General features: G+C 42.5%; 1 protein-coding gene across 13 annotated transcripts in view; it reads right to left on the bottom strand.

Annotated features, from left to right (window-relative positions):
- TTLL5 (tubulin tyrosine ligase like 5) overlaps positions 1-27880 on the bottom strand; it is a 310092-nt gene that overhangs the window by 141255 nt on the left and 140957 nt on the right. For 12 of the 13 annotated variants that reach the window (XM_047794889.1, XM_047794885.1, XM_047794888.1 and 9 more), the window contains one exon: positions 13560-13714. In XM_047794889.1, coding sequence (XP_047650845.1) covers positions 13560-13714 — 155 coding nt within the window. Of the gene's footprint in view, positions 1-583; positions 664-13559; positions 13715-27880 lie in introns of those variants that run through there. The other variant, XM_047794897.1, reaches the window with a different exon arrangement.

Here is a 27880-nt window from a genome sequence, read left to right as displayed (position 1 = left end):
CCAGGAAGTTCCAGGCGGACCTGCGATTGGCACCCAGGTCTTCTTGTTCTGGGGTCCAAGTTCTTTACGTTGCAATAAAATATAGCCTGTGCCTTTAACAGACTTACAGCTCAGAAGAGCAAGAACAAAGGCATAGAAGACAATTACGCAGGGGAGTCTATACTATACTCCAAAAGAGTGGAGTTCAGGAGAAGGAACAAATTTGGGGGTGGCTGGAAAAAGTCTGAGGTAACTGTAGGCTGGATGGGAGAAAGGGACCACTTAGCAAAGCAGCAAGGCAGCAGAGAAAGCTCAGAGCGTGGGCTTTAGAGGGATGCGTTACATCCCCAGTCCTTCCCCACCAGCATCGCAGCTGCAAGTACAATCATCTAACAAATATTTACGGCTGAGAGTGTGTGAAATGCTGAGGATCCCAGGGTGAACAAGATCTACACTCCAGGATTTTACTCTAGCATAAGAAGTATCAGGGTTGCTCGCTGTGGGGAGGTGTGTGCGGGGGTGTCTTCTGCTCTTTTGGAAAAGGGGGATGTTCTGTCCTCAGAGTGAGGCCCCAGGCCAGCAGAGAAATGCAGGAGTTCCAGTTTTCCAAAACTTACTATTTTCCAAAAATAGAAGAGGACTCTGTTTGCCTCTCCTTTGGCAGGTGATCAGAAAAGGTCAGAGCTGAAAAGGGAAAAAGGAGCATTAAAGTGGCTATTTCACAGCAGTCATGGTAAAAAGAAGCAGCATGGGGGTTGTGTTTAGCACCTTACTCCACAATTTTATATTTACCCTCCCAATATCCAAGCTCCGTTGTGCACAGAAAAAATGCGATATGGGAACACAGTGAGAGAGTCTGCAAAGTGCTGAAACAGCATACCTGGCAGCTGCTAAAACAAAACTTCAAAGATTTGCCTTCTTTGAAAAGCCATCAGGCAGGATCCCACCCACTCCCCCTGCTAGCCACAGCTTCCCTGGGAGCTGGTACACATAACCACTTCCGCATGTTTGGCTCTGTTCCCCAGGGCTATAGCAGCTCTGAAAGCCAAGTCAGCACTGCCAGCCAAGCAGGTGGGGGCCCGGGGACTGGGTAAGCATAGGGAAGCAAGACCTCTCCCCAGTATCTAGTCATGGCCATGTCTCAGAAAATAAAATGGTAATGCTGGGATCTTTTTTAAAAGCCCCTTCCTTTCGGTCAGCCCAGCTCTGATTGGTTAGACACTGGTCATTCAGAAGCTCTGAGCTTTTGAGATTCCCAAGGCACTGGAATATGCCCCTCCCAGCACCACAAATTAGTTCAAGAACAGCATCTGTGGTGAATCTCTAAACAAAGGAGGCTTGACATCTACAAAAGAGCCTAAGAGGATAATCAAGAATATGCCTTCCTTTGTACTTTGGGTCTTTATCACATCTTCTGGGTCAACCACCTTGTCCGGTGTTGCCCAATATGGTAGCCACAGCCGCATGTGGCTTTTTTGAAATGTGGCTAGTATGACTGAAGAACTGAATTTTTCACTTTAATTTTAATTAATTTAAAATTAAACCCCACATGTTTACATAGCATTTAATTATATTAGGTATCAGAAGTAATCTAGAGATGATTTAAAGTATATGGGAGGATACGTATAGATTATATGCAAATACTATGCCATTTTATTGGTTACATGCAAATACTATGCTGGACTATAGCAAATTCAAGTTTTGCTCTTTGGAACTTTCTGAATTTTCTTCCTAAATATTTCAACCTGTAGATGCAGACCTGTGGATACCGAAAGCTGACTACAAGTCTATCAAATAAAGGACAACGAGGAGAGGGGAACTATGTAGAGAACACCAAGAGCCTGAAGCGTCAACCAGTGTGAAGAGGCTGGAGCAGAGGGAGCTGTCCTACACCGGGCTGTCAAAGACGGCGGGCGCCCTTTCACTCATCAGCTCCTTCCAGGAGCGGCTCTCAGGACGGCTGTGGGTTAGATGGGGTGGGGAGGGGAGGGGAAAAGGAAGGGCCTCTACCTCTTCCAACACTCCCCTGCCCAAGAAAGCGAAGGGCCTTTTGCTTGTAGGGCACTTTTTACCTTGGATACTAGAAAGAACTAAATAGTGTTCAAAGGAGAAGCAATAAGGACCTGAGGACTTGGAAAGGGGGCTGTGTGAGCTCTAGACTCACTGGAGAAGAAGCAAGGTTTTTTTCCCCAGTGTTTGGATCACTAGGATAAGAAGAGCCACAAACGTCGATTCTCTGGGAATTACAATGTGCACTTAGCCAGAGCTTCCTCTGAATTATCTTTTAGTAACATCAGTGCAGTGGATAAGGACCAGAAGGAAGACGGAGCCTACTGACACCTGCTTGGGATGTCATCAGGGAAGGTTATAGAAGGGCTGAGTTGAGCTGAGCCCTGTAGAAGAAAAGGGTTTGGACATGCAGAGATACAGGTGAGGAGCAGGGTGCCCGCTCATTCATTCATTCATTCACTCATTCTTTTACTTAATATTTGTTCTTTATGTTTAAGTGCCTACTCGTTATGAAGGCATTTGAATACAACAGTGAATAAGACAACTTACACTTTCGAAGGGGAGTGACAGTAAGTAAACAGTAAACTAATAGGATTAAGTGCTACACAATGGTATAAGGATGCAGCGATGGGAAAATTCACCTTTTTTTTTTTTTTTTTGGCCTTGGCATGCAGCAGCTTGATGTGGGATCTAAATCCCAGACTAGGGATTAAACTTGGGCCGCAGCGTGAAAGTGCTGAGTCCTAACTGCTAGACTACCAGGGAACTCTAGGAAAAATACACTATTTTTGATCCATTGAATTTGGCTGCAACTAAATGTGTGAAGGATAAAACTGGAAAGATAGACTGGGGGCAGATACAGGTATTTATGTTGAAAATCAGGCCACGTTATTTTTCGAGAGCTTGTTTGGAGGTTCTAGCAGGGGAGTGCAGCTACTCGTGTACCCTTGACTGAAGAACGGTCCTCCTCCATTGGGGATGGTCGGTCTCTTCCACCGATTGCGCAGCTTTGGGAGGGACACACCGGGAGGGGTAAGGGAGGAAGGGGACACCCGCCTAGCCAGCCAGAGCAGCCGAATCAACCCTGGCGATCAATGGGGTGACAGATATTGCAACCAGATCGCCCTCACATCCAGGTCAAGTTAGTTTTTTTTTTTTTGTCTTTTGTTGTTGTTATTGTTGTTGTTGTTGTTGTTGCTATTTCTTGGGCCGCTCCCACGGCATGTGGAGATTCCCAGGCTAGGGGTCCAATCGGAGCTGTAGCCACCGGCCTACGCCAGAGCCACAGCAACGCGGGATCCGAGCCGCGTCTGCAACCTACACCACAGCTCACGGCAACGCCGGATCGTTAACCCACTGAGCAAGGGCAGGGACCGAACCCGCAACCTCATGGTTCCTAGTCGGATTCGTTAACCACTGCGCCACGACGGGAACTCCTATTTTTTTTTTTTTGTCTTTTGTTGTTGTTGTTGTTGCTATCAAGTTAGTTTTTTATTTTGTTTCTGTGGTACATTGGAAGGTCTTTATTTCTTCCTTAAAAATTTTGTTTTAATTATCAAAATTAACAAAATATCAACAAAGAAAATCTTTAGAATAAATAAATCAGAAAGATTTAGCCTTGAAAGGTAGAAGCCCAATTGTACCATATTTCCAAGAGGTATTATTCTCCAATTCATCTTTGTCTGTATTTTGCTATCTTTTTTCTATAATTTCTCATTTAGCTGTGACCTGAAGGACGTGGAAAGTATGATTAATGATGCTTAGTAAGTCCCCAACATCAATTTTTGGAACTTTTAGTTATATAAACTGAAAAACCTCCTTTACAGTTAAGAGCCAGCCTGATTTCAGCTTCGATCATTCAAAACTCATAGTGTTTTGACTAACGCATTCTATCAGCTGGACTGGTTCCTATTCACTGTCCCTTGAAAATGCCTTACACACCTTGTACATCATCTCTTTTTTTGCCCCCCTCTCCTTTTCTGCACCTGTCTGTGACCTATACATAATCTAAATCTGAATTTAAACCCTACTTTCAACCTTTGCAGAGCCTCATCTTTCCACCCACCTTTAGTACCTTCTCTGCACTGTGAGCTCTTCTGAGCGCCTATGCCCCTTTTAATCACTCACGCTGTATTTCACATGCAAAAACGAAGTAACCATCCAGGGCAGTCTCATCTATGCCCTGCTGAAGGGCAGCTCTAACTTACCGGAGAGTGGAGCACATCTCCCAATCTGCTCCCAAATCCTTGCACAGTGCCAAGCACAAAGACAACGTGCCATCATCTCCTGATTAACTTTGGCTTCTCTGCCTACCCAAGCCCCAGCTGCCCCTTTCTCTTCCATGACATTTTTGCAACTTTCTCCAGTGAGAGTGATCAATTTCTCCTCTGAACTTGCACTGCTTATAGCATAATCCTCTTAGTCAGCAATTAAATACATATTGCCTTACAGTAGTACTTGTATTAATAACTTAAATGACTATCAACTTTCCTCCTTGGGGACAGAGACCCTGTCTATTACCTCCTTCAGAGTCAGTCTGGGCCTTGCATTGAGGAGATATTCGGTAACATGCTAACTTTTTTAGAATAACATTGTTTTAACAACTACCAGGTGACGCCATTTCCCAGCTGGAACATTACTTATTACCAGTTTCACCTTTCCTTTTTTTCAAATATTTCAATATACTCAATGTTTGGTGAAAAAGGTAACAAAACGCTTCTCTTAGGGGCTTGTATTTCAAATGTCAGTGTTGGGTTTAAGCAGCTAGCAAGATATTTGAGAGCATTAATAATATAGGCAGACTTTTTTCATCTACTCAGCTTTCCTTGATGTAACTCTGTTTCACGAGAACATAATTTGAGTTCCCGTAGCCTTTAAATACAACCTATTTATCACCCCCACCCCCACCCCTTATGGTTTCCTTACCCGTGGTGCCAGAAAGGCTGACTTTCTCATCTAAATCCTTCTAGATTATGGTCATATTACTGAGATGCGCCCATATTTCATCTCATCACCGAGAGATAAAACTTCTTTAAAAAAAACAAAACAAAACAGGCAAAATGTGGTATTGATTATTGGCTTTGAAGCCAAATTAATACAAGTCTTAGCCAGATAATTTATGAAAGCCAAAAAACATCCCTTTATTGCCTCTGAAGCATAAGAATGGTCCAATTAGGACAAGAGCGCTACCATTACTTATTATGAACACCTGGGCCTGCCACAGCCCGTGACATTTTGAATTCCTAAGCTCTCATACACGGCCTCTCTCACACCTCCAGCCCTACTCACATCTCCCAAAGAGCACTTGACTCCATATTTAAATGCTGCCTTTTAAGTTTAGCTTCTCTTAGTTATTTTTCCAGAAGAGCATTTTAATAGTTTGGAATCAAAATTTGAATATACAGATCCTTACTTCACAATAAAAACAAGTAACATAAACCTCAGCATTGTGACTAAGTGTAACTTGCTTTCCTGCTATGATAAGATATGACACTGCACATGAGCGATGGCCAATTCCTACACGCAGTGGTATAGCAATACCATCTCCTAAGCAAGTCTAACATTAAGTTTCTCTCTTTTCTGGAAAGGGAACTAAGAGTTATTAAGAATCTATACCAAAACCAGAACTTACACCAAAATTTTGCTCCTCAGAATGGCTGGAGGGATGAGAGAACCTATATTCCTTTTCATACACTATGAATGTATTATTTTATTAAAACAGATACAGGAAGTTTTTTCCTTCTAGCCTCTTAAATCCTAGGACTTAAAAAAAAAATAGGAGTGATAGCTGTACTTGATCAGTAATATGCTGAGTCTTTCAGCAGAAAGATAGGCAGGAGGGAAGGATGGGATCTTTAGCTAAAGGGTCAGGGAAGCCAGATGGTCATCCTCCTGAAGTCACTGAGTAAGCATTAAGTAAGCTTTAAAAATGGATCATCATCTTGCTGCAGAGCACTGGGAACTACATCTCATCGATGGAGCGTGACGGAGGATAATGTGAAAAAAAGAATGTATATGTGATGTGTGTGTGTGTGTGTGTGTGTGACTGGGTCACTTTGCTGTACAGTAGAAAACTGACAGAACACTATAACAGAAAAAATAAAAAACCACTAAAAAAAAAAAAAAGGATCATAAGGAGTTCCCGCTGTGGCTCAGTGGAAACAAATCTGGCTCATGAGGATGCAGGTTTGAGCCCTGGCCTCACTCAGTGGGTTAAGGATCTGGCGTTTCCATGAGCTGTGGTGTAGATCGCAGACACAGCTTGGAGCTGGCATTGCTGCAGCTGTGGTGTAGGCTAGCAGCTGCAGCTCCGATTCAACCCCTGGCCTGGGAACCTCCATATGCCACAGGTGCAGCCCTAAAAAAAAAGACAAAAAAATTAGGGATTATCAATATGTCTCTGTAGGAGTCAGAGAGAAAGAAGCAGTATTTCTTCACCACTGTGATTTTTTTCCAAACTCTTTCAGGGCTGGTAAACAGGTTGGAAAAATAGAAGATGACAGAGATGTGAGAATTACACTGGATTATGAATTAAGTAACTCTGATATAATTCCCTAATTCTAGAGAAAAGGCGTCTCATTCAGCTTGCACTTGGATCTTTGCCATTTGGTCCTCTTAAAATCAAAATAATCTTCAATTATGGATGGCTATCAAGTTACAAAGTGCACAGCTAATAAGATAGGGTCTCGCCTCTAATGATGACTCCGTGTATGTGCCTGCGTGCGCATGCGTGTGTTAATATTGTAAGGGAGTTTATCGTTAATACTCTGGGAGGGAGAGGAGGAGGCAAACTAAATTAGAAAAATGCTATACCGGCAAACTGCAAGGCAAGCTGCATTTTATTTTGGCTTGCAAATAAGAAAAGATCCCTTTCTTTCACTCCTGATACTCGGCCCAAACATTCCCAAACTTACTTTGCCTGGGCCCCGGTATGATGTCCAGCCAGCTATCTTTGGCACAGTTCCAAAGTTTACCAACATTCCTTCATCAGGCGGAAGCCCAATCATTCTGGCCTTGGCACAAACGCCTATGGCATTCAGCTCTCTTGGTGAAGGAGGAACTGCAGAATCTGTCACAGAGCTTGAACCAACACAGAACATAACCCTGGAGAAGTTACACGTCTGGGTGAGTGAGAAAGGAGGCAGAGGAACTTCAGATAGAAGTTCAGGCCTTTATCATTCATGTGCCAGAGAAATGTTTTACTCAAGGGGCAGGAGTGGTGAGAGCTAAGACTCAGGAGGAAAAAGGTCAGGTAAACTTTATTTTATGGGAAAGAAGGAGAATAAGGAGTGAAATATCACTTCTACAGAACTCTGAACAAGAAAGATTTGTTTTGTTTTTAGCCCCCCCCCCCAAAAGTGGTTTCTTTTTGTGATTGTGCTTTTTGGCTAGAGAGTGTTGTTTATATAACAGGATAAAGTACAAAATTATAAGCTCCAAACTCCTCCAGAGAAAAGCTCTCCCAAAGTTGGACCCCCAGGATGGATGGAAAATATGAGTGTTTACTGGCTGGAACATCGAGCTGCAATGGAAATTTCAACATTCAGAAGATAGCAGAGAGGCAGGGCCCGTTGAGTAGAAAGAAGTCACCCTTCGACAAAGGGGTCAAAGAAAAAGGAAGAGTCTTGTTGGCCCCACTCTGATGCCTTCCCTTCGTCAGCTGGAAAGGCCCCATCTCTGTAATGCAGCCCCAGGAGTGCACTGTATATGGGTGACACCAGGTTCCTCTACCCAAGATACTAATATAAGTAGTGAAGCAATACCACTTTCCAAGCAAGTCTAATTTTAAGTTTCTCCTTTTCTCCTTTTTTTTTTTCTTTCTGGAGAGGGTACTAAATGGTATCCTACATCAAAATTGGCTCTAGACTGGCTACTTTCACATACACAACTCAACTAACAATTTAATGAGGTCAGTATTATTATTATTTATTTATTTATGTATGTATGTATGTATGTATTTATTTATTTTTTAAGGCTGCACCTGTGGCATATGGAAATTCCCAGGCTAGCGGTCAAACTGGAGCTGCAGCTGCCGGCCTACACCACAGCCACAGCAACACAGGAGCCAAGCTGCATCTGTGACCTACACCACAGCTCACGGCAACGCTGGATCCTTAACCCACTGTACGAGGCCAGGGATCGAACCCCATCCTCATGGATACTAGTTGGGTTCGTTACCCGCTGAGCCATGACGGGAACTCGAGTTATCAGCATTTTTAATAGATGGGGGAATTATAGCTCAAAGAAGCTACATAACTTGCCCAAGGTCACAAACTCAGTAAGGCAAACCCTAAAGTGCCTTCTTCTTTCACTACACCATGCCATCTTGCTAATGGGGATCGATGGCCCCCCTTCCTATAAAGTTAACATGCTTTTAAAGAAATAAAACATTTAAGGGATTAGTTTCAGAATAATCCCCTTAAACAGAGGCAGAGGATGGAGGCAAAGCCTTGCCATTTTTGTAGCTGAGTAATTTTTGCAGAACTATGGGGCTCTCCTATTAAAGCTTACATACTCCTCCTCCTATTCTTTCTTTATTTTAGTAAAAAAAAAAAAAAAGTATGCCTTTAAATTTACCATCAAAACAATTTGTGTGAGTACAGTTCAGGAGTGTTAAGTATATTCACACTGCAGTGTAACAGATCCCTAGAACTTTTTCATCTTGCAAAACCAAAACTCTATAGCCATTAAACACTAATTTCCTCTTCCCTATTCCCCTAGCCCTTGTCAACCACCTTTCTACTTTCTGTTTCTAGGATTTAGGTAACTTTAGATACTTCATAGGAGTGGAGTCATACAGTATTTGTCTTTTTGTGACTGGCTTATTTCACTTAACACAACATCCTCGAGGTTCAGCCATGTTGCAGCATGGGACAGGGTTAAATCCTTACATGCTCATCTTGATACTCTTTCTTAATTACCTGTACCACAAAATTTAAATATTTGTTATATATTGCCCAACACCACCCCCTAACTATCCCATGTGTATGTGGCTCCTCGCTGCTTAGTGATAGTACCTTATCTTCAAAGTCCTTTAGCCTCTACCCAGCACCCAGCTCTAGGCTGAGAACATGGGAATACACCTTGGACAGTAAATTCTGGTGGCCCGGGGACTAGTCTAAGTCTAAGTCTTAGTTGTTGCTACTTCCCCCAGCTAACTAACATTACACATGGAAAATGAAAAGATGGGACGTCAGAGACCTGAATCTCCTGCAACATTTGTAAGAAATAATCTAAAAGAAGGGAGGAAAGTATTAGCTAAACTAGAGCCAGAATCTTTGAAAATCTGTTCCAAAAAATTATGTGAAGAAAGGTATCAGGCTACAGTTAATTACTAACGAGTAAGAAGGCAGAGGAAGAGTGACGCTAAATACTGACCAAATTTCCAAGATCTGAGGCTTCATAGTGCCCCATTCCCTAGTACCGAATTTCAAGTTCTGACACACAGCTGTTGTCCAAAGTGGAGGCCCCCAGGCCGTGCAGCCCAGGCCCACGACAGCTTGCCCTGGCACAAAAAGGAGGAACGAACTCATGCCTTCAGTCTCCCCCACCTTTAATATCGAGGAACAGACAAATCCCCAGGTTGCGTGTGTGAAAAAGCCAGAGATGGATAAAAATAATTCAATGACAAATGCTGGAAAAACATACAAAGGGGCAGAAGCCAGACATTCGTGGGATTCCCTGACAGCTCGATCCACAAGGAAGGGCTGGACTGGAAAAAAACAGAGCCTCAGGTTCCTGCCAAGCCGTCTGAGGCCCTGTCCTTCCCAAATCATTCCAAGCAGCAGCCAAGATGTTACAGTAACCCTTCCAGGTCTCCTGAAGAACAATGCGCCGTGAACCCACCGAGGGCCCCTCACCTTGAAAGTGCTCCTGCTTGCCGTGATCCAGCTCCACGTGAGGCTGGCAGCAATGAGGAGAGGCTTCTGCACAACAACTCTCAGCTCCTAACCACTCCCCATGTGCCCAGAAAAACGGAGAGTTAAAAGGCAGCCTGAAAAGTCCTATCCATCTCCTTGGCTAAAGAAAAGCTCAATACCCAGGTATCAGCATCTAGAAACCCAATACGATCACTTTAAGAAAAAAGAGGTCACAAAGGCTTGGTACCTGCATCCTGGAGGCCTGATTGTATAATTCTAAATCGGCCTTGCTTAGAGGCACACCTCAGGCTTCTCAACATGTGACTGTACTTGGCCCTGACTACTCTCTCTTCTGGAGAATGGCCTGCAATTAATCTCACTTATTACCTCTGAAAAGTAACAACAGAAGGATGGCTGGCCAAGTCCAACTGCAGAGTGTCTAGGGAACTGCAAGCTCCATGGCCAGGCCTCAGACTGTCTGGGCAAGGCGTGGGCTCTCTGCCTTCCTCTCCCACAACAAAGCTCCAATGGGGACTCCAGACAGACCAAAGGAACCAAGGGATTTGAGGAGTTGGGCTGAGCTCACACTGACCCAATGGGAGACGACAGCCCTGGGCTACATTTGCGGTGGTTTCAAAACAGCGGGGGAAGAACAAGGTTGTCTGGTGAAAACCTGTGTGATCCATAAAATTGAGAACAATAGCAACGCCACAGGGAAATGAAAAATAACACTATTTGCAGAGTTCTTGTGAGTCACCAGTTTTCATTCCTGTGGCTACCAAGTCACTGAATCCTCCAGGATGCAGATGAAAAGTACAGCCAGCATTGGATTCTCTTTGCATCTTTTTACTGTTCATAGGGCAGTCCCTGGTTTAGTGAAATATGGGAGTTTATCAGCACTAGAATCCACTGATGCTGTTCTCGACAAACAGGTTAAAAGTACCTTTCGTTTACTGAGCACCCTCCGCCAGGGAGATCAAAGTGCTTTGAGGACAACTTAAAAGCTTTCAAAACAGGCCAGTTTATACATCAGTATGCTTACCCAATAAAAAGATTAAATGAATAGTTTAGGGTCACTTAGTGTCAAAACCAGTAATAAAACTCACATTTCTAAGCTACTAACCTCTTATTCATTAAACTTAGTCACCCTAAGGAACAACAAGAGACTAAATAAATATCCACAAAACAGTGACTTAGCAGGAAGATAAACGGGGGCATGGATCTCGGCAGAATGCCTGCTGGAGGTCTGGCTGGGCCCCACATCAGAGGATGGGAACTCTGAGAATTCACTTCGGGCTGCTTTAGGGTGGGTCTCTCTGGGAATAGCGCATGCACCTGGAACTCCCAAGCTGAGCTCCCAGGCTGTACTGGCAACAAGAGGTTATGTGGGGGCAGAGGAAGATTTTTCCAGGGCTACACTGGACTGGAATGAGGCCTGAAAAGTGGTCCTCAAGAGAGGGATGTTATGGGTATAACTAATCCCCAAAGGGAAAGACCATGGGCTCTGTGGGGGCTCATTTCTGGTGCCAGTGGTTCTGTAGGGGACCATATCGTGTGCCATCCTACCGAAGCTCATGAGCACAGGCTGGGTGGGAGAAGGCCACCCATAGTGCTGGATCCTAGGTCCTGCCTCTGACCTTGACAGATCCCTTCATCTTTCTAGGTCTCAGCACTAACAGGTGCCACCAAAAGAAGGCTCTAACCGTAGCCTTAACTTTTATTCCATACACAAGTATGAAAAATGCTAAAAAATCTTTCTCCAAAATGTGTAGTCTTGACATTTTGTTTATAGTATGGAAAGTGGTTGCAGTCTTGTCATATAGGTAATATATCCAAGATTGCAGAGAAAAATGTTTTCCATAGAAACAAGGCTTTGATTATACAAATGAAAAGGGAATATTTGGAAGTATTTTGTATGGAAAATAAAGCTCTGTGGTATAAACAGAATTTCTTTTTTACGACTTATGTTTTAGGAATGCGGTTACTCTGTAACTGTAAATCACCAAAGGAAAGACTGCTCCTGTGAAGAGAACTGTATGGGAGGATGTGCTGTCTTCCAAAGTCCTGCCACTTGGTCTTCAACACATCATCATTCTGAATCGAGACGATTCTTCTCACTTCGTCCACAGTGATCACTGGTATGAAAGACCCTGTACCAGAGCATCGTGGCATGTGCTTATGTTTACGGGGCTTCCTGGGCAGTCTCTGCTTCCCGAAGTAGTTCCTTAAGTAATCACTCCAACACCGACAGATACTTGAACAACAATTAGGTATTTCCTCCACGCCCAAGCCTTTGGTCGCCTCTCCAACCTCAGCGCAGGGCAACATTCTAAGAGACGGCTGGTTGGCAGAGGCTGGCAGTGCTGGCCCGGGGGGGAGGGACCTGGTGGGACACCTGTGGCAGAGCTTCTTTATTTAGAGGGAACAATATCTCAGCTGGTCAGAATATTTCACTGTAACATTCTGCTCTAGCTCATCTGACTCAAGGACAGATACAATTAAACCCAAATTTAAAAGCCACTAAAGAAGAGGTACTTAGAATCTGTTTCTTCTTAGGTTTTTTTTTTTTTATATCGGGGGACTTAAAATATGGATTTTAAGTCAATACAGTGGTTTCTTTCTTTAATTTATTTTTTATCTTTTATTATTATTATTTTTTCACAGCTGCACCTGCGACATACAGAAATTTCCAGGCCAGGGGTTGAAGTGGAGCTGTAGCGCCACAGCCATGACAACACTGGATCTGTGACCTCTGCTGTAGCCTGCAGCAGCACCAGATCCTTACGCCACTGAATGAGGCCAAGGATGGCATTCGTATCCTCATGGCGATAACGTTGGGCCAGGTCCTTGACCCTCTGAGCCACAATGGGACCTCCAGTGGTTTGTTTTTTTAAATCAGACATCGCTCACTTTATGGCCAGAATCTATTTGAATTTTACCCTCTGCCACTTTGCTCAGCTACGTAAAGGGAATTCCCTTCCTACTTCCCAAGTGAATCTTGTCCAGGGAGGCTAAGTTTAATTAGATAAACTAGGTGAAAACACATAAAACAAGTATGTGCTTCAAAAGAAAAGAGTCCAAAGTTACTGAAACACAATATGGAGCAAGGTATAAAAAAGAATTAAGGAGTTCCCGTCGTGGCTCAGTGGTTAACGAATCTGACTAGGAACCAGGAGGTTGCGGGTTGGGTCCCTGCCTTTGCTCAGTGGGTTAAGGATCCGGTGTTGCCATGAGCTGTGGTGTAGGTTGCAGACGCGGCTCGGATCCCGCGTTGCTATGGCTCTGGAGTAGGCCGGTGGCTACAGCTCTGATTCGACCCCTAGCCTGGGAACCTCCATATGCCGCGGGAGCTGCCCAAGAAATGGCAAAAAGACAAAAAAAAAAAAAAGAAAAGAAAAGAATTAGGAGACGAGGAGAAAATGTCAAAAGTTGATACATGAAAATGCTGACTATGAGCAAGGATTAAACATAGTACAAATGTTTTCCCTTTTACCCAAACTGTATCAAAAATTTCTTTTTTAATTGATTTGTCCACAAACTGTCTTATAAGTAAAATGAGACCTTATATTCAAGAACCAAAAGATTAGGACAGGTGGGAAAGGTACCTGACATACTGGTGTCTGTGCAGGGAACTCAAAGTGAGAATGACTTGCACAGGACCCAGGCTGTCCCCGTGTGACCCAAATGATGGCTCCATGGCCCTTCGCATACCTGCTTCCAGGAGGGGTGGCGTGGCTCTCAGGAGCTTGGGGGTCTGACTGTACTGGCCACATTGGGCCACCAGGACTGATGACAGGCCGCAGTGAGGGGGGAGTTGAAGCACTGCTTCTGTTTATGATGCCACTTGCCAAATTCAGGTTTGTTACCTAGAAATGAAGTGAGGGAAATGATTTCACAGAGTTGTAGAAAAGTATCACTAAAAATATTTCAGGAAAATCAAGTAGAGTCCAGGAGATCCTGACTATTCTGAGCTGAAACAGCGGCTGTGACAAAGGCAATCATTAAAGGCTGGTTTCTGTGCATATCCCAGAGCAAAGGTAAGCGGGGGTAGTGTCACATAAGTTAGCAAGTATTTATTCTGCTCCTATTAAGTGCAAAGCACTATACTATGCTAGCTGCTGTGAAATACAAAGACTGAAAAACAAAAACAGGAGTTCCCTTCATGGCTCGGTGGTTAATGAACCCAATCAGCATCCATGAGCATGAGAGTTCGATCCCTGGCCTCACTCAGTGGGTTAAGGATCCGGCATTGCCATGAGCTGTGGTTCTGGTCGAAGACATGGCTAGGATCCGGCGTTGCCACAGCTGTGGTGTAGGCTGGCAGCTACAGCTCTGATTTGACTCTTAGCCTGGGAACCTCCATATGCTTTGGGTGCAGCCCTAAAAAGACAAAAGACAAAAGGCGAAAAAAAAAATAACAACCCACAGTAGGTATTTACTGAGTATTCACCCTGTGTCAGGCAAGGATCTAAGAATGAGGCACACTACTTAGCTTTTCTGACCCTTGTTTCCTCATATGAAGGTTGTAAATGCTCAAGAAACTTCAGTTATAAATAATAGTAATTATTGGAGTTCCTGTCGTGGTGTGGCAGAAACAAATCCGACTAGGAACCATGAAGTTGTGGGTTCGATCCCTGGCCTCGCACAGTGGGTTAAGGATCTGGCATTGCCGTGAGCTGTGGTGTAAGTCACGACATGGCTCAGATCCTGCATTGCTGTGGCTGTGGCATAGGCCGGCAGCTGTAGCTCCGATTTGACCCTTAGCCTGGGACTCTCCATGTGCAAAAGGAAAAATGATGATAATAATAATAATAATAATAATAATAATAAATAATAATAATTACTATACAAAGAACTCATTGATTTAGAAGAAAATGCATAGGCAATACAAAAATGGGCACTGACTTCAATAAACAATTTACAAAAAGGACTACAATTAGCCAATTAAACTTTTAGAACTAGTCATTTCCACTGACAAAGAAATGCAAATTACACAGTAACACTTTTGTGTGTTACTTTGACATATAATAAAAAAAATATAGTACCTAATAATGGCAAAGGGTAATATTAGAATTTACTTACACTATTTATGAGACTATTAAATGGTAGAATCTTTCTACAAATAAATGTCAATATATTACCAAAGGTATCCAAATATTTGTACACTTTGATGCTATAGTCTAAATTCTAGGAACTATGCTAAAAAAACAATTGAGATTATTAATGAGGTGACTATTATAGTAGCAGTTACTATTAAGCAGAACTTAAAATGTACAAAGCTCTGTGTAAACGAGCACAATACATGCATCTCACTCAAACTGTCATAATTCTACCGACAAGTACTATTATTAATCCCCACTTCATAAAGTAATAAATAGCAGAACTAGGATCTGAACTGAACCATAATCTTTTTTTTTTGTCTTTTTGCCTTTTCTTGGGCCGCTCCTGTGGCATATGGAGGTTCCCAGGCTAGGGGTTGAATTGGAGCTGTAGCCACCGGCCTACACCAGAGCCACAGCAACGCAGGATCTGAGCCGAGTCTGCAACCTACACCATAGCTCACAGCAACGCTGGATCCTTAACCCACTGAGCAAAGGCAGGGACCGAACCTGCAACCTCATGGTTCCTAGTTGGATCTGTTAACTACTAAGCCTAAAACATGTTAACTACATGGATCTGTTAACTACTAAGCTTAAAACATGGGTAGGGAGAGTGGAATCAGAAAAGGATGCTTTGAGAAGCATTTCAAATATAACACACAGGAGGTGCTGAAAAGAGGGGGACTCAAGACTGAAGGCAGGGTGCTGAGTGGGAGACACTAGAGAACAGTGACCCAAGGAGACCTAAACTCCAAGAAAAGTATCCTCCTATGAAGTGACCCAGAAACTGAACAATTTGGAAATTTACAAATAGAAGGATTTGGGATTTTTTAAAAATCTGAAAATTCTGAAAGAAATTAAGTCATTTTTAGCAACAATATGGTATTTCATTCCTAGTTACAGAATCAAGTGACAAGAGCCCAGGGCTGTCTGCACATCAAAGGACCCCAATATTTCTCTTGGGACAGAAAGGCATGTTCCCTAGGTCAGGAGTGACTGCTGGTGTCCGTGGAGGCTAAGGTACAGGACACTGGGTTGGGCCCTCCAGTGTGGACCAGTCTTCAGAGGAAGCCTCAGAAGCCAACCTTTGCCTGTCACTTCTGACCCCTTTCTGCCACACTGACGAAAGGGTGGGGAAGACACTGTGGCAGAATATGGCAGTGTTCTGTGGCCCCCAGCCTCTGAAGAGCCCTGTCCTTCTCCCTGAACCCTGCTGAGAGGCAATAAAGGTCAGGTTCTCAGACAAGCAAACAGACTCCCCATTGGACTGAACTCATCCCTGCCCCACACTGAGTCCTCCTCCTTCCTGCCATGACCCCTGGCCCTAAATACTAGGCTTTTCAAATTAGACATGAGCTTGCAGCTTATAAAAATACTACAAAGTGAGAGAGGTCTTCAGGATAAGAGCTTCTCCAATTACTGCTTCAGATGCTTGTGCCAAAAACCCAATAAAAGAGGCTTATTAATAATTCATAGTGGAACAGCAATAAAATAAACAAAATGTACATATTTTACCATGTTTAGTATAAACTGTAGAGCCTGGAGATTAGTGAATGGGAAGGAGAAGAGATATCAGATTTGGTACATCTTCTCCCTTCGGGCCAGGCTGTCCTTAATTTAAACGTCAGGATTTTCATCCCACACTGACTGAATGCGCATCATGTGCCCTCGGCCCGCATGTCCTTGCATCATCTTGCTGTGCATTATCTCATGTAACTCTGAGCACTCTTCTGGAGGAGGTCCTATTGTTACCCCATTTTACAAAAGAGGAAACGGAAGTCTAGACGGGGTAAACAATTAGAAGTAACATGCCTCTTAGGTGGCAGGGCCAAGATCAGAGCCAAGAATGTTCTCCTCCAAGTGCATGTGGCATGTTTTTTCCAAATTATATGGCTTAACTCTTGAGTCCTTACAGTAACAGTGCCAGGCATCTATAAGTAAGCATGGTTTTGTTGGCTTTTTTTTTTTTTTTTTTTGCCACACATGCAGCATATAGAAGTTCCCAGGGTAGGGATTAAATCTGAGTCGCAGCTGCAACCTACACCATAGCTGCAGCAATGCTGGATTCTTAACCAACTGTGCCAGGCAGGGGATCAAACCCATGCTGCCACAGAGACAATGCTGGATCTTTAACCTACTGCATCACAATTAGAACTCCAGTAAGGTTTTCTATTTTACTCCTTAGCCATTACTTACAGAGGTGGTACTCCCTTTTCAGAGATGGAGAAACAAAGAGTCAGAGAGGTTATGGTAAGTAATTTTTCGAAGGTCGCATAACAGGTGCAGAGCTGGTACTGTTGCTTTAAAAGTTTTCTACTTTAAAAGTAGGAGGGAAACTAGAGTTCCCATCATGGCGCAGCAGAAACGAATCCCACTAGGAACCATGAGGTTTTGGGTTCCATCCCTGGCCTTGCTCAGAGGGTTAAGGATCTGGCTTTGCCATGAGCTGTGGTGTAGGTCGCAGACACAGCTCAGATCTGGCGTTGCTGTGGCTCTGGCGTAGGCCAGAACCTAGCCTGGGAACCTCCATATGCCACAGATGCAGCCCTAACAAAAAGACAAAAATAAAAATAAAACTAGGAGGGAAACAATCTCAGTTACTCTTAATCTATTAGAGATTTTTGAAAATATAATCAGATACAGACCTTGAAATCTAAGAACAGTGATTACACAAGGGATCAATTATACCAAACTATACCAGCTTTTTCTTTTCCTGAAATTTTACTTCTCACTTGCTACCCTTTACCAGAGGATATCAAAGAAGTTGAGTAACAACAACAACAAAAAAAAACCATCCAAACAACCATCCTCAATCAATTTTGTTTCTTAGTAGATATAGTAAAAAATGGCATAAAACTTATTTTGGACTCTTGGTAGATTTTGCTTTTTTCATGTAACATCCATTCACATTTCATGGATAAGCCAAGAATCAGTAGCAATTAAGATTTCCTTCTACTCAAAAGCAAAGCATCCTTAATTTAGAGAAAAAGAGCAAAAACGACCACTGCTTAAGTGTGAGATTATATAAGCATAAGATTCTCAAGGCTTCTCATTTTTCTTTTCCAAAGATTCCTACTAGGTGTGGAGAAAAAGGAACACTAGTACACTGTTGGTGGGATTGTCAATTGGTGCAACCACTGTGGAAAGCAGTATGGAGATTCCTCAGAAACCTAAACAAAGAACTACCATTTGATCCAGCAATCCCACTCCTGGGCATCTATCCAGAGAAAACCACGACTCGCAAAGACATATGTACTCCAATGTTCACTACAGCACTATTTACAATAGCTAAGACATGGAAACAACCTAAATGTCCATCGACAGAGGAGTGGATCAAGAAGATGTGGTCCATATACACAATGGAATATTACTCAGCCATTAAAAAGAACGAAATACCAGCATTTTTTGCAACATGGATGGACCTAGAAACTATCGTGCTAAGTGAAGTCAGCCATACAATGAGACACCAACATCAAATGCTTTCACTGACATGTGGAATCTGAAAAAAGGACAGACTGAATTTCTCTGCAGAACAGATGCTGACTCACAGACAACTGAAAAACTTATGGTCTCCGGAGGAAACATTTTGGGGGGTGGGGGGATATGCTTGGGCTGTGGGATGGAAATCCTGTGAAACTGGTCTGTTATGATAAATATACAACTACAGATGTGATAAATTCATTTGAGTAATAAAAAAATAAAATTTAATTAAATTTAAAAAAAGATTCCTACTAAAAAAAGTAAAAAAAATTCTGTCTCTATTAAATAATAACCACCTGCCCTTCTAAATACTCTACCCTTATTTCTGTGGTTTTGTGTAGAAGACACTCAGTGCCCAGGCCACAACTACCTCCACTCTACCCCACCCAGCTCTGTCTTCCTAGGACATACAGTGCTAATAAATTATCAAACAATTTGGGGCACACTTAGATATGGCCTCAGAATCTTTTTTACACAGCCCCACTCCAGGCAGCCATCACCAATCAGAACTGACAGGGTAGATGACTATTTTCAATCTAAAACAGAGCCAGCCAATAGTGTATGTTGTGATGAAAATGTTCTATGAACTGCACTGTCCACTACAGGCTTTTAGGCACTTGAAATAGGACTGATGTGACTAAGGAACTGGATTTTAAACTTTATATAACTTAACTTTATATAACTTCATATAAAAAGCCACAAGCAAGAGTTGCTGTTGTGGCTCAGTGGAAACGCATCTGACTAGTAACCATGAGGATACAGGTTTGATCCCTGGCCTCGCTCAGTAGGTTAAGGATCTGGCATTGCTGTGAGCTGTGGTGTAGGTTGCAGACATGGCTCAGATCTTGTGTTGCTGTGGCTGTGGTGTAGGCCGGCAGCTACAGCTCCAATTCGACCCCTAGCCTGGGAACTGCCACATGCCGTGGGTGTGGCACTAAAAAGACAAAAAAAAAAAAAAGCCACATGCAGGTAGTGGTCACTGAGAGGACAGCCCACTCTATAGCCTCAACCAGATCTGGCTGAATCTTATGGGTATGGATTTATGTCTGGCTAAAGTTCAGTCTAAGTAACTTACCTCTTAAATGAATTAAGAAAGCCTCTGGTCCTTCCTTTCAGCTTCTGGTTTTTTTCTAAAATAGGTAGAAGTCACTAAACTAAAACGGACCCAAGCATCAATTCTGGCCCCAGTAGCACCTTGTCTTGACTAGGGAAGTCCAAAGGGCAGGACTAATCTCCTAGCACTGGACAGACCTTAGGAAACCCTACAAGCCAATTGAAGTTGACATCTGGAAGTTTCTTCCTTAACAGGACAGAAGGATGATGAATATTCCTGTCACCAGGCTGCATCTGCTTCTCTGTCCATCCATGTTTCTCCAGATTACATAATAAAACCAGCTTAGATCAGATGAAGAGAAAGTGGAAAATGCACTTATTTAAACCATATTTGCAACAATGGTTAACATTTCATTACTAAAGAATTTTTTTAAAAAGACAGGCCCACAGCACATAAGAGATACAGCGCCAGTCACAATATAGGGGCCCATCATATTAATTAGTAGTATTGGGCTATTAATGTAGTGATTGTCACCACTGGGCCAGTTGGCCTCTCTGGACTAAGAACCAGAGGCTATGCTACTAAATCCAGACTGGCCAACTCATGAATTTAGGCCCTTGATCACAAAGGGGACTGGAAGATGGATGGGACAGTTAATTAAAACTCGTTTTAATTATTGCAACCATGACTCAAAGAACTAGCTTTGTTGAGAATGGGTATTAACATCTTTATGTGCAAAAGACAAGTATGTACATATAGGAACTTTATAAGTCTATGTTTAGACCTCTAAAACATTCTGCCATAATCATTTTTATGCAAATAGGAAACCTTTCAGGTTCCATGACAATAACAGTAATAATAACAACGTCATATCGGCACTAATGATGGCTAAATCTCATGAAGGCTTCTTTTTTGCCAGACATTGTTCTAAACAACTAACTCATTTAATCTTCAAAACAACTTTGTTAGGTACAATTATTGTCCTCATTTATAGATGGGGAAATTGAGATTAAGAGGTAACAAATTGCTCAAGAACAAGTAATTGTTACAGGTCAGCCCCTAGTTTCAATTCTTGGTCTGCCTGATACAAAACCTCCCAATCTTATATTTTAACCATTGTGTTATTCCCTTTGCCTTATACCATTGAACCTGGAACTTAGCATTCCACCTGTGGACCAGTAGCATCTGGTTTACCTGGGAGCTTGTTAAAAATGTAGGCTCTGCTGCGCCTCAGCCCCAGTGAACAGAAATCTGCATTTTACAAGATCCATAGGTAATTCACATGCATCTTAAAGTATGAGAAGCACTTGCTATAGGGGATAGTAGAAAAGGAGAAACAGGAAAGAGGAACCACTCAATGCTTTTCCTCCATATAGCTCAGGAGATCGTCTAAAAACCAGGAAAAATACCATAAAGGAGTGAGGAGCAAGATAAAAAAACAACCAAAGGGAAGGAGTAGAGAAAATAATTCTATAGAGAACTTTAAGGTTTTAGTATCTCTCACTGCTGTTTGGATGCTCAAACGTTAACATGAGTAATTGTTAAATGTGTCAAGTATGCAAAAGTGGATGAAATAGTTTAGAACAAGCTTCAGGAAACTTCAGGTCTGCTCACTACGCTGCCATGAGAAATACTGGTCATTAAAAAGAAACCAAGACAGGAGTTCCCGTCGTGGTGCAGTGGTTAACGAATCCGACTAGGAACCATAGGGTTTCGGGTTTGATCCCTGGCCTTGCTCAGTGGGTTAAGGATCCGGCATTGCCGTGAGCTGTGGTGTAGGTCACAGATGTGGCTCGAATCCCGAGTTGCTGTGGCTGTGGTGTAGGCAGGTGGCTACAGCTCCGATTAGACCCCTAGGCTGGGAACCTCCATATGCCACAGATGCAGCCCTGGAAAAGGCAAAAAAATAAAATAAAAAAACAAACAAACAAACAAACAAAAAAACCCAAGACAATGAAGCCTCATAACAATCAGATTGTTAAGTATTCTTCCACTCCTGCCTTTGTCTAACTGGTGAGCTAAATCAATGACTGCCTGGGGGAAAATCTAGTGATGGGGCTTGTACCTGAGCCTTAGGGCCTGTTGGCAGAAGTTTCACCCCTTGCTCTCTTCCACCTTCTCCTCTTCTGCTCCCACTCTCCTGGAGCAGCTTATCCAGAGCCTCCCCTCCTCATGTCCATTGCCACAGTGACCTCAGTGCATTTTTTCTTTTAGTACCAAAACACTGTTTATTTTAGATCCAACCTTCCGAATAAGGCAGGTGAGCAAATATCTGAATGTGTGGGGTAGGGACATGCTGCACGCATTCCATCTAGACAGGTGTTTAAATTACAGCAGGAATAAATACAGGTGATGGATTGAAAAAGGGGGTAGGAGAAACACAGAGGGGGAGGCCAATTTCCGGCGGCTGGCCCGCCCAAGTGTTACTGCTTTTTACTCTGTTTGCTAAAAGTAGCACTGCTGCCAGCGCTATAATTAAAATATGATGGTACTGCCCTGATGGCTTCCCAGAATATACCACCACCCACCCAGATACCTAACCTTTTGGTATCCAAAGAGGGTCCAGGGCCACGCCTAACTAGATCACTGTTGCCCTACTGGCATGCTCTAGAAGTGCTACAGTCATGAATGCTTCTTTTCTAAAAAAGACTAAAATTCAAAGATAATTCAATATTTACTGTATTGGGGATCACAGGCAAGGCTTTGGGTGAAGTCCTAAGGATCTAGGTATATACAGATGAAAATGTGGCTTCTGCCCTTAGGAATCTAGTAAGTGAGACAAGAAACCTAGACAAAGAGCCATATTAAAGGCCTCCAGAATGTGGTAATCGCCATAATAAAGGTTCTAAGGAAATTCAAAGAAGGCATTTGAACTGGGCCTAAAAGAACAGGCAGGAGAACTTGTGTGGGGGCAGTGGAACAGAGGGAGCTCCTAGGGGAAGAGAAAGGCAGGAGTAAAAATACAGACAGGTAAGCAGGAAGAATGTCTAAGAAACAGAAAGCACTCTAATTTGGCTAAAGCTTAGAGTAAAAGAAGATAGGAACAGACAGAAGACCATCTTGGGGAGGTCCTTGAAAGCCACTCTAAAGATTCTGCTCTGCATCTAGTAGACAACAGTAAGCTGGCTCAAGGGCTCTGACAGAGTAATGCTGCAGCCGAATTGGCATGGAAGCAAGGAAATCTAGTGCTGTTTTGTGGAATGGGTTAGAAGGTGCTAATAGGGGCAGTTCAGGCCAACCGAGAGTTGCAACAGTCAGCAAGAGACAGGCAAGAGACAACAAGGCTGGGATGCAGGACACCCTATTGCTGGTCTCTCCTCATCCCCGAGGAAAAGGGCTGGGCCTTGGGACTAGAGAACTGGGTTTGTAATATGATGACAAAAGCTCTGGAGTTCATGTGTTTGTTGTTCATGTTTTCTTTTTGCATCAGTCCTCTTTTGGATTACGTCTTCCCAAGCAGCTGGTGAGGCAAGATGGCGCTGCCTGCCATTTAAGGGACGGTCAAAGAGTGGGCATCTGAGACCAGCTTTGTTCTAGGGCCTTTCATTAGATGTATCTTTCCATGCCTCTCTTCAACGGTAAAGTGGTTTGTGGATCAAGACTGGGGGGGTGGGCCTGGGGGGAAGTACCCAGGAGGGTGACTAGATGACTTTGGTCTAGGCCTTAGGCCTGGTGGCAAAAGAAGACATTGGATCATCTAGCCCATGTCACCAAAGCTAGGAATGCCACTCAGGAGTTTGGAGCCAAAAATATGGTAATTAAGAGAAGCTTTGGCCTGGACGATCCTCTTTGGGCATCTTCTCCTGACCCTCAGCTTAGTGGCTATGGAGTCAGGATTCTGGTCACAGTTCTCTCTCCATCAGTATTTAATGACCACTGGTGCGGTAGCTTCTAGATTCACCAGGGAAAAACAAAACCAAACAAACTGATATTTAAGGATGGTGAGCTTTCAGTAGATATTTGAAAAGATAATACAAGTTAATGATAAAAAAAAAACCAAGATGCCAGTCTCTCCGGATACTGAGTCCTCCACCAGAACGACGTTAACCAGCACCTGCCTCTGTGTGCACATGCTCTCAGTACGCCCGGACAAGATGCTCTCCGCTCACAAGAGATGCCAGAATTCTCTGTTTCTGTGGATATGGCCTGTCTATAAATGAGTGGCAAAAACCCTTCTCTGACTGGGACTTATGGATTTTCACATGACTTTCACCTTTCTTAACACAGTACCAAGGTGTATTGTTGTTGCTGCTTAGGAAAACACAACCAGCAAACAGAGATACAACTATGCCAGGAGAGGCAAGAATTATCCCCAACCTGGAAATGGAAAAATCAGAGGCTTATTAAGGTATTTTATCATTTGCCCTAGCAAGGTCTTTCAAACCACCTCAGCACAGGAGGACCCTGAAATCTTGTTGCTACCACCTTGTGTTTTACTTCAAATGTGAAATTTCTTTTTCACAAAAGATCTCCCTCAGCTGTAAAGAATCCTAGCCATCACATTGCTTAAAGAGCACAGTGGTAGAGTTGAAAGGGTTTCATGTTTTACTTCAAATGTGAAATTTCTTTTTCACAAAAGATCTCCCTCAGCTGTAAAGAATCCTAGCCATCACATTGCTTAAAGAGCACAGTGGTAGAGTTGAAAGGGTTTCATGCTATGTTTTGCACTGTTTTATAATTACAGGCTTATTTGCCTATCTCGCCCCCAAATTACATGCTCTTTTAGGATAAGGGCTGTATCTTATTCCCTGTTGTATCCCTAGAGTTTACCCAGTAGGCATAAAAGCATTTGTATAAATGAAGTGGGTCTCATCTTGTCCCAAATACACACACACACACACACAGACACACACCGCCCCCCTCATCTCCAGCTAGTAGCTCGTTTTATCAGTGAGCAGAAAAGTGATTCATGTTACTGGAAGGCTAGAAGGGAAATTAAAGGTCCCAAATTACTTCTTTTTACAAATACCACAAGGGAAGACTGGCTTTGGAATGGGGGAAATGAAATAATCAGTGACTAGAGTGAGAGATAAGTGTTGCTCTTGCTTTACTGCCCTGCATAATTTTAGAGATGATTTCTGCCTGGTCTTGAAGCCTTGGGCAAGGTTCTCAAACTGGTAAAATAACAGCTTAGACATACAGATTTTGTTCCTTGTCGACACAATGAATATATATATTTGCTTCTTCTTGGCACTGAAACTACAAAAGGTTAACATCTCATTTGAGATTCACTTAGGGAACCTCAGGTTCTCTAAGACCATTTGCAAATTTCATGTACCTTACTTATCAAAATGGAGATGAAAAGTCAACATTAAAGACTTAGTTATAGCTTAACACATGAGCAAATCGGTAGCATAGCGTTTCCAATGCAGCCTAAAATCTTGGCATGGCTCAATCTCCTCATAAGAGCATGGTCCATAAAATATTAAATAAGTCTTGCCTGATGAGGTCTAGAGATGGGGCTTCAGGTTATTCCAACAATCCAACCAATATTTATCAGACACATACTCTGTGGCGTTCTTTTGAGCACTGAGTACAGTACAATTTTTTTTTTTTAATTACAAAAATCCTTGCCTTCATGGAGATTATGGCCTAGAGAGGGGTATCAGTGAAATATACAAAGAATGTGTGAAGCAAAGATAATTACAAATTTGGAATGAACAGTTTGGGCCAAATTATTGATATTAATGACCATTGGCTACCTAAAAGTCTTCAGAAGTTCTTAACTTGGAGACCATGGGTCCACAGGACATCAACAGGGAATGTCCGAACCCTTTTTTTTTTTTCTTTTTTATTAACTCTTCCAATCCATGTGCATGGTATATCTTTCCATCTATTTGTGTCATCTTTGATTTCTTTCATCAGTGGCTTGTAGTTTTCAGAGTACAGGTCTTTTGTTTCTTTAGGTAGGTTTACTCCTAGGTATTTTATTCTTTTGGATGCGATGGTAAACGGGATTGCTTCCCTAATTTCCTCTTCTGCTTTTTCATTGTTAGTATATAGAAACACTGTCGACTTCTGTGTATTGATTTTGTATCCTGCGACTTTGCCAGATTCATGGATGAGCTCTAACAGTCTTCTGGTGGAGTCTTTAGGATTCTCTAGGTATAGTATCATGTCATCTGCAAATAGCGATAGTTTTACCTCTTCCTTTCCAATTTGGATTCCTTTTATTTCTTTTACTTCTCTGACTGCTGTGGCTAGGACTTCCAAAACTATGTTGGAGAGTAGTGGCGAGAGCGGACATCCTTGTCTCGTTCCTGATCTCAGGGGGAATTCTTTCAGCTTTTCACCATTGAGAATGATGTTCGCTGTGGGTTTGTCGTATATGGCCTTTATCATGTTGAGGTAGGTTCCCGTTATGCCCACTTTCTGAAGGGTTTTTATCAGAAATGGGTGTTGGATTTTGTCAAAGGCTTTTTCCGCGTCTATTGAGAGGATCGTATGGTTTTTAGTCTTCAGTTTGTTAATGTGGTGTATCACACTGATGGATTTGCGGATACTGAAGAACCCTTGCATCCCTGGGATAAATCCCACTTGAGCATGATGGACAATCCTTTTAGTGTATTGTTGGATGTGGTTTGCTAGTCTTTTGTTGAGGATGTTTGCATTGATGTTCATCAGTGAAATTGGCCTATAGTTTTCTTTTTTTGTGGAGTCTTTGTCTGTTTTTGGTACCAGGGTGATGGTGGCCTCATTGAATGAGTTTGGGAGTGTCCCTTCCTCTGCAATTTTTTGACATAGTGTCAGAAGGAGAGGTGTTAGCTCTTCTCTAAATGTTTGATAGAATTCACCTGTGAAGCCATCTGGTCCTGGACTTTTGTTTCTTGGAAGTTTTTTAATCACCGTTTCAATTTCAGTTCTTGTGATGGGTCCATTCATCTTTTCTATTTCATCTTGGTTTAGTCTTGGAAGACCGTACTTTTCTACGAATTTGTCCATTTCTTCTAGCCTTTCCGTCTTCTTGGCATATAGTTGCATATAGTAGTCTCTTAGGATCCTTTGTATTTCTGTGATGTCCGTTGTTGCTTCTCCTTTTTCATTTCTCATTTTATTGATTTGAGTCCTCTCTCTTTCTTGCTTGATAAGTCTGGCTAGGGGTTTGTCAGTTTTGTTGATCTTTTCAAAGAACCAGCTTTTCATCTCATTGATCTTTTCTGTGGTTTTCTTTGTTTCTATTTCATTGCTTTCTGCTCTGATCTTGATGATTTCTTTCCTTCTGCTAACTTTAGGTCTTGTCTGTTCTTCTCTCTCGAGCTGCTGTAGATGTAAAGGTAGCTTGTTTATTTGGGCTTTTTCTTGTTTCCTGAGGTGGGCTTGCACTGCTATAAACTTTCCTCTTAGAATGGCGTTTGCTGCATCCCATGGGTTTTGGAGTGTCGTATCTTCGTTGTCATTTGCTGCTAGGTATTTTTAAATTTCCTCTTTGACTTCTTCAGGGATCCATTGATTGTTTAGTAGCATGTTGTTGAGTCTCCACGTGTTTGTGTTCTTTGCAGTTTTTTTCTCGTTGTTGATTTCCAGTCGTACAGCGTTGTGGTCAGAGAAGATGCTTGATATGATTTCAATTTTCTTAAAGTTACTGAGGTTGGATTTGTAGCCCAGGATATGATCCATCTTAGAGAATGTTCCATGTGCACTTGAGAAGAATGTGTATTCTGCTGCTTTTGGATGAAAGGTCCTATAAATATCTCTTAAGTCCATCTGGTTTAATGCTTCCTTCAGGGCCCGTGTTTCCTTATTGATTTTCTGTCTGGTTGATCTGTCCATTGCTGGGAGTGGGGTGTTAAAGTCCCCCACTATGATTGTGCTATTGTCGATTTCTCCTTTTAAGGTTGTTAGCAGTTGCCTTATATACGGTGGTGAACCTGCGTTGGGTGCGTAGGTATTTAAAATTGTTATATCATCTTCTTGGATTGACCCTTTGATCATTATGTAATGTCCTTCTTTGTCCCTTAAGATATTGTTCATTTTAAAGACTATTTCGTCTGATATGAGTATTGGTACTCCAGCTTTCTTTTGATCCCCGTCTGCATGAAATATTTTCTTCCATCCTCTCACTTTCAATTTGTATGTGTCCCTAGAAGTGAAGTGGGTCTCTTGAAGACAGCACATATATGGGTCTTGTTTTTGTATCCATTCAGCCAGTCTATGTCTTTTGGCTGGGGCGTTTAGTCCATTCACATTTAAGGTAATTATTGATATATGTTCGAACCGTTTGAAATGAATGCAATTTCTAAGTGTGAGTGCACGCTTTTTTTTCAGGAGAATAAACAGACTTCATTCAATTCTCAAAGGGATCTCTGACTCCTAAAAGGTTAAGAACCACTTCGTATCACTGATACGAAGATAAATTTTTCTAAATCTGTATTCACAGTGCACTCAGAACTATACCAATA

Source organism: Phacochoerus africanus, chromosome 9, assembly GCF_016906955.1.
Source record: "Phacochoerus africanus isolate WHEZ1 chromosome 9, ROS_Pafr_v1, whole genome shotgun sequence".
In the NCBI taxonomy this organism is placed as follows: domain Eukaryota; kingdom Metazoa; phylum Chordata; class Mammalia; order Artiodactyla; family Suidae; genus Phacochoerus; species Phacochoerus africanus.
Note: the sequence above shows the minus strand (reverse complement) of the source record. Positions and strands in the feature narration are given on the sequence as shown.